General features: G+C 51.5%; 2 protein-coding genes across 2 annotated transcripts; one reads left to right on the forward strand and one right to left on the reverse strand.

The window, feature by feature from the left end:
• H257_03231 (hypothetical protein) lies at positions 1 to 1,511 on the reverse strand (the record flags this gene model as incomplete). The annotated part of the gene is made up of 3 exons (XM_009827225.1): positions 1 to 760; positions 782 to 1,301; positions 1,385 to 1,511. 3 exons carry the CDS (start codon positions 1,509 to 1,511, stop codon positions 1 to 3), a joined length of 1,407 nt encoding a protein of 468 aa, XP_009825527.1.
• Positions 1,512 to 3,383: 1,872 nt separating this feature from the next.
• On the forward strand, positions 3,384 to 6,191 carry H257_03232 (hypothetical protein; the record flags this gene model as incomplete). The annotated part of the gene is made up of 4 exons (XM_009827226.1): positions 3,384 to 3,771; positions 3,839 to 3,882; positions 3,947 to 5,353; positions 6,087 to 6,191. 4 exons carry the CDS (start codon positions 3,384 to 3,386, stop codon positions 6,189 to 6,191), a joined length of 1,944 nt encoding a protein of 647 aa, XP_009825528.1.
• Between the last annotated feature and the right edge of the window lie 887 nt (positions 6,192 to 7,078).

Genomic DNA, 7,078 nt, shown 5'->3' on the forward strand with positions numbered 1-7,078 from the left:
CTACGACGCGCCGCGAGTCGTACGGCACCAAAACCAAACGATGTTTGAATACATCATTGTGTTCGTCTTGGTGTTGTTGAAACGCGAGCGAAGTGGGAAGCGGCGGCTGGGCCAATTGCCGCACAACATGGGGCTGTTGGCGAACGGAAGGACTAATTTCGCCTTGGTTGGAGCAGCGAATGGGCAGGTGCCCGCCGAGATAGTCTCCCGGCTCACAGTCCGCGTTCGAATGCGGCGCGCTCTTGAGGTAATGACGCTCTTGTCGCTGCGTCTGATCTCCATGTTATAGATGGCCCGTCTTGGACCAAGTACTGGCGGCTTGCGGTCGCCCAACGTGCGCCAAGCACTGCCGGGTTTGCGATGGGGTCGAGACCGACTCCGAGCGGGGTGCCGGTGAAACGGGCGGCGGCAGAGGCGACTCGTGAGTCGAAGCATCTTGCGGGGCTTGTGCGCCGCAGTCCATGGTATGTGGACCCAAGGGGAGCCCGGATGACGACCGGGCCGCCGGACGCGGATACTATGCGGCTCCATGTTGGAATGGCCGCGCCTATCGGCTAAGATGCTGGAACGGTCCATGCCATCAATGATGACACCCTTGCGGGGGATTGGCGTTTGAGCTGGGATGGTGGCGGTGTTCAGGTTGTTGAAGGCGTGAACAATACGCCACTTGCCGTTGGGCTTCTTGATACTGAAAGTAGGGCTACTGTGCGGCGAAATTCTTTCGCGTCCATGTCCGGCGGCTTTACGCGCCGCAAAGAACCTGCCGATGGCTTCCACTTACTCGCGGGGAAGCGGCCACTGCCACGTGACACAGTACTTCGTGCCCGGCAGGAGATCGATCTCGTGTCGTATGCCTTTGTCGACAGGGAGACGGCTAGGAACTTCGTCAGGGAAGACGTCCGCAAACACGGGGAGAAGGTCGAAATACGGGTTCGTACGGAGGGAATCCCACGTCGTCTGGGATTTCGCTGGCGGTAGTAGAACCGAATCGTCCGCCGTGAACGTCGAAAGGAGATCCAATTCCTCGTCAATGGTTATCATAGCGACACCCCGGATCTCTTGGGCATAGAGGGACGCGACAAACGCGTTGAAACGCATCTCCGGCAATGCTAGGATCTCGGAGGATGTCCGAGGCAACTCGTCCAAGTTGCACGCTTCACAAACAAGCGTATCGACGGCGATTATCCGGAACGATAGCGGGCTAGGGACGGCGACGGCAGAGCGCGACTCTGCCGTCGATAACAGGGGTCGACACAGGAGCCGAGACTTGCGAGCCAAGCGGTTAGGGTAGATATTAGACTCTACACAATCGATCAGAACAGTGAGTCTGACAGGGAAGACAGGCACGAAAAGGGAAAAGCGCAGCAGGCCGCCTCGCGCCTACTGGGAACGTCCATTTTCCGCCCCAGCGGGGTTCTGGAAGAACGGGACTGGAGACGCCATGGACCGCGCGAAATGTGGTTAGGGGGACCGGAGGAGGTGTGCTGGGGGCGCAGGCGGTCGGGATTCATGCGGTCCGGACTAATTACGGTAAACGGTGTACCGAAAACTCTAATTTCCTTACCCAACACGTTCACGTGCTGACGCCATGGCTACGTACTGTATACGAAGTACGCATCTATTACATACTAGTATAAGCTATCAGGATACAAAGTTTGTTACCCTGACAAGTATCCGAATATATCACGCATGCGAAATGTCTCCATATGTAGCTCGAAGTCAAGTGGCTTTGCCACTTGCACAATCAAAGCATAGATGGAATGTACCGGTATGGTGGTAACGTTAGGAACATTGAGGCAGTGCCATGCGAAATGAAGACCAAGGCTTATGAGCTCTACCTTTGAGTGTGTGTTCTATACCCCCTGCACCCACCCGCGGCCTATCCTGTGATGCTGGCATCACAGGCACTCAGCAACCGAGACTACAGTTCGGAATTGTATTAATAACATTAACCTCAGCTTACTGTTAACAGTGGTAGGCGTCATCGAGGGGACTTTTACCTGAAACAAATACCAGTACTACTGTAGTATGCCACAACAGACTTGAAATAACGTTAACGTTACGTCAATCTAATCTGCATTACGCGCTGAATCGAACTGTGCAATCAAATGACCTTGAAACGTAGTACTAGTACTACGTAGTACATTGCAAGCTATCGTACCCAGAAGTCATGAATGACTGTCCATTTCCATTGTGTGTTTCTATTACCTCTTATATATAGTATTTACTGGAGTTCTGAAAACTATAATATTTAAAGGGTTGCGTGTCTATGTGCACTTGAGGATATCCTGTCATTCTTGATGCACTCGACAACCAACAATTGACATCACCAAGGAATAGTTCGACACCATCAACGCCTCTGTCAAGAAGGAGCGACCATGTAGCCTAACTAAAGAACAGCGTATTGACATTCTACGACTTCACCTCGAGGGCTTGGAGGATTGAAAAATTTGTAATGGATGTATGCCACTTCCAAAACTTTATACATATTGTTGAAGTCCTCTCGATGCCACCCAAAAAAAAAACCCAACGGATTAACTCGAATATGAATAAATCCCTCGTTAGCACAGATCCACTGTTGTTTTGACACGAAATACTGTTTCACAATGAGGGAATTATTACATCCGGATACACCTTTTCGCCAGTAGCCCTGTAACCTGGGACTCCGTCCTACCCCCGGTGAGTACATACGATGCTAAATCTCCGGTTAAGTGCATTTCAGTGGTTAGCTATCGCTAACCACTAGCGATGCTGGTGGTCTGAGCATACAAAGTTCAAGTATTTCGGGTCAAAACAAGAGTGGAACTGTTTTAATGAGGGAATTGTACACTCGAAGGTACTACGTAGTAGATAGATAGTAACGTTAGGTGGAATTTGCCAATACTGGGACCAAACAATTCGAAGAAGATCGGTCGAAGCACGAGGTATGAGCGAAGTAAAAACCGAAGATTACACACCGCCCCTAGTCCAGCAGGCGCGTTACAATTGGCGAAGCGGTTCCATAACATGTGGTTCTAGTGTCGGCCCTCGCGGAGGAATGTCTTAAAAATGATAATCCAAAACTCAATTAACCAAGCACATATGGTTTGAATGTAATTAAGACTGCGTCAATATTTGCGCCTCAGAGCATTAGTTTATAGTAAAGGGCACTATACGACTGGAACTACATGTATGTACTGATCAAGGCCAATCACAACTACTTGGTGGTGCATGGGTCTACAATGTACGAGTACTGTCTTCAATCGAGATGGATTGGTGGATGCACCTTGGTCATGGATACTAGTACATAGTATCCGGTTGGTTGGGATGAACGACTTGCCCGCCTGGTTTTCACTTTAATGGTCGACACTTTTGGCCAACTCCATTTTCCTTTGCGGGCTACGATGGTCAAAGTCCTCGTCTCCTTCAGCGCATTGGTGGCAACCGCCACGGCTGGCTCCGTCACGGAACTCCCCGAGTCTGTGACCAAGCTCATCGACTACTCCGCAAACCCTTGCAACGACTTTTATCAATATGCGTGTGGCGCGTGGCACAAGGATGCTGTGATCCCCCCGAACAGAATGAATATCGGCACGTCGTTCGTCAAGATCGCCATCCGAAGCCAAGACGTGTTGACGAAGATTTTGACTGACAACAAGCCCAAGCTTGGTGAGTTTTACAACTCCTGTTTGGACACGGCTACGCTGTCGTCGCTCGGCGAGACTCGGTTGAAGGACTCGTTCGAAGCCATTCGGTCAGCCAACACCACGTTGGACCTCCTCATCGTGGCCGGTGAATTGGCCAAGAACCTGCCTTTATCGATATCAATGCCAGAGCTGATTACGACAACCCAACCAAGAACGCCCTCTTCGGCGTCCGATCCCCCCTGTCGCTGTCTCGCGGGTACTACCTCTTCACTTCCGAGTGGTCGTACTTCAAACCCAAGTACGAGGTGTACATTACGTAGGTGTTGAAGTTGGCTGGCTACACTGCCGAACAAGCGGCGGCTGCGGTGCCGGTGGTCATCCGCTTCGAGCAAACTGTAGTCCATTTCGGCCTCAACGAAATTCTCGACGAGATGGAGGCCGCTGTGTCTCCGTACACTGCGCTCACGTTTTACCAACTGGACCAGCAGTACCCACTGCTCATCGGATCATGGCTCAAGGCCAACGGCTTCAACGTCCACGACCAGTCCGGTGGGTTGAATGACTGGGTGGGTTTTTCCTACTTGACCTACTTTGACAAGACGGAAGCGCTGTTAAAGAACACAACTTTGGATGACCTCCGCACCATCGTGGAGTACAAGCTCATCCACGCCTCGTCCAACCACTTGACCCCTGAATTCCGCACAGCCAATTGGAACTTGTTCGGCAAGACGATCAATGGCGAAAAGGAGGAACCTACTCGTGAAAAGTACTGCGTATCTGAGACGGGCAAGACCGTGGGGGAACTCTTGGACCAGTACTTCTTAGACGCGGTGTGGTCGGCTGATACAGCCAAGGCGACCGACAAACTGGTCAAGGCCTTGACGTCATCCTTCTCCACTGGCATTGCCACCGCCGACTGGTTGGACAACTCGACCCGCGCCAACGCGCAATCGAAGCTGTCCAAGTTAGTGTATTTGATGGGTGGCCCAGAGAAGCCCCAGTTGTACCCCACGCTGACGTTGGACTCGAAGACGTATTTGAAAAACCGCTGGAAGATCTCTCAAGTGAACATCGACACCAACTTGAAACTGAACGGCCAACCTGTGGACAAGCGCAAGTTCGGCGTGCCTGCCCACAAGGCGACCACGGACGACAAAGCCGAAATGAATCAATTTGAGCTTCCTGCTGGCATCTTGCAACCTCCGCTCCTTGATGTCAAACACGATGCCGCCCAGAACTTTGGTGCCATCGGGGTTGTCATCGGACACGAAATCACCCACGGGTTCGACAACTACGGCCGCAATTTCGATGGCGACGGCAAGTTGAACAATTGGTGGTCGAGCGCCACCAACACTACGTTCAAGACGAAGGCCCAGTGTATTAGCGACCAGTACGCCAACTTTGTTGTCAAGAGCGAAGTGACTGGTGCGGTGTTTGGCAACTTCAGCGGCCAGATCTCTTTGGGTGAAACTATTGCGGACAACGGGGGGCTCAAGACCAGTTTTCGTGCGTACCACGAGTACTTGAAGAAGTTTCCGTCCCAGTACACGGAAGAAGCAGGCGACAAGTTGTTCTACTTGTCGTTCGCCCAATCCTGGTGCTCCAAAAACACGGATGACTACCTCCTCTGGAATATGAGGAAGAAGCACCCGCCCAATCGGTTCCGCGTGATTGGAACGACGCTAACTTTGCCCGAGTGTTCCAGTGCCCCACCGACTCACCGACTCGTACATGAACCCTTCCGAGAAGTGCTCGTTGTGGGAATAAGGGTGAGGGTGATGGATACGAAAATATGTAGCGTTGGGCATTTATAAGGAAAAACTAACAAACGATATCTTGATTGTAGTGTATTGCTTTCCGTGCGCGGCGCACATAAAAACTACAATGTACCTAGTAAAGGAGCCCAACGCACGGCGGATTTGCGCACAAGCGACGATAGGCCGACGCACGGCAGTAAAGGATTTCCTATGAGACTCAGTCATAACACAGCCACTTACAAGGACAGCATCAGTGCAGCAGGGTACGAAAGGGGCTTACCTCGTGTTGTACATGACGTCGGCGTTCGGCGGGAGTGGCGCAGTGCTGGATGCTCCTTTCTGACTGTGAATGAATGAAACCGTCGATCGCCAGCGAGCAGCAAACGCTGTTGGTCGAAATAGATCACGTGGAGGGTGAAATATATTGACGAAAACTGAAATTGTACGATAGTTGGTTGACATCATACCGCTGGCTCGGTGAAATATAAACGTGCAGATTGAGGGGCCACGAAATTAACAAGCTTGGCCCATGTGATTACTTGGTTTATGCCAAGATGCAAAACTTTTTGGGTGTCTCCACTTTTACACTAGTAATGCTGTTACGATGTGCTCCCAGACATGACGCCACACCCAATCGGTTCAAATCATTTTAATCCGTTCCTAAATGTAGATATGGAGTTGTTGTCGTCAATCGTTCGTTTAGACGACCAAGGTCGTGGGCATGTGCGACGGCACCGAGCCCAGCATCCACCAGAGTGCCCACAACGCCAAGAATAACTGGGCGCGCCACTACCTATGTACTGTATGACCATCGCCCAGGCTGAAGCGTGCGGGTAGGAGCAAGGGGTCGCATTCTACTACTGTAGCTCACAACCAAATAGTGCAGCCTGCAGCTAGCAATGTAGCAACGAGAATGAACGATCCTATTGACCAGTTATTTCACTTTTCTATCATATAATTGGACAGAAATTTGGTGCCTTACGAATTCATCAATACTCTTAGAGCATCTCCACCGGTTGGGACTTTTGACCAGGCTTTATACGGATAATGCTCGGATAAATGAGAGACTTATGCTGATTCCAGCGACCCACCCGTCAGACTTATATGCACGGGACGAACAGGGACTGTGAAAGTGATAATGATGAGTGCATTTACATCAACTAACCGCTTCCGCGACCCGTCGCATTCCATTATAGACCGAACTCGTTAATATTTATAGCATAGGGCGCTAGTTACGAGCTACGATGACGCGAAAGTCGTGTGCTTTCGCATTACCTACTGCTACGTGGAGCTTCATTACAGTATACTGGTAGAGATTAAGCGTACTGCCAACATCGTCGTGATGCCACTGGCATAAGCGAGAAAACTAGGTCACCAGTGTTGAGGGAAAAGTGCAACCACGCGCCGGGCGCGGCAGACGCGAAAAGCAGCCACTGCGTGGACAGGCCTAACCCCGCCAGCGCCAACAAGAAAGTGATCGAGTACCTGCGATGGAGCGTGGTCATCGGGTCCGACTCGGTTGGTCCGGGATCGGTCACGCACAAGATGCCGATGAAGGACACAAACGACACGGGGGACTCGATCGCGCCTTCCTTGTCGAGGGAAGTGGTGCCGATGATCTCGGCCGCGACGCTCTCAAACAAACACGTCAGCGCTGCTCCCAACGCAGTCGACGACCATGTCCCCAACCAAGTC

This window comes from Aphanomyces astaci (genome assembly GCF_000520075.1).
Source record: "Aphanomyces astaci strain APO3 unplaced genomic scaffold supercont1.5, whole genome shotgun sequence".
NCBI lineage: Eukaryota > Oomycota > Saprolegniomycetes > Saprolegniales > Verrucalvaceae > Aphanomyces > Aphanomyces astaci.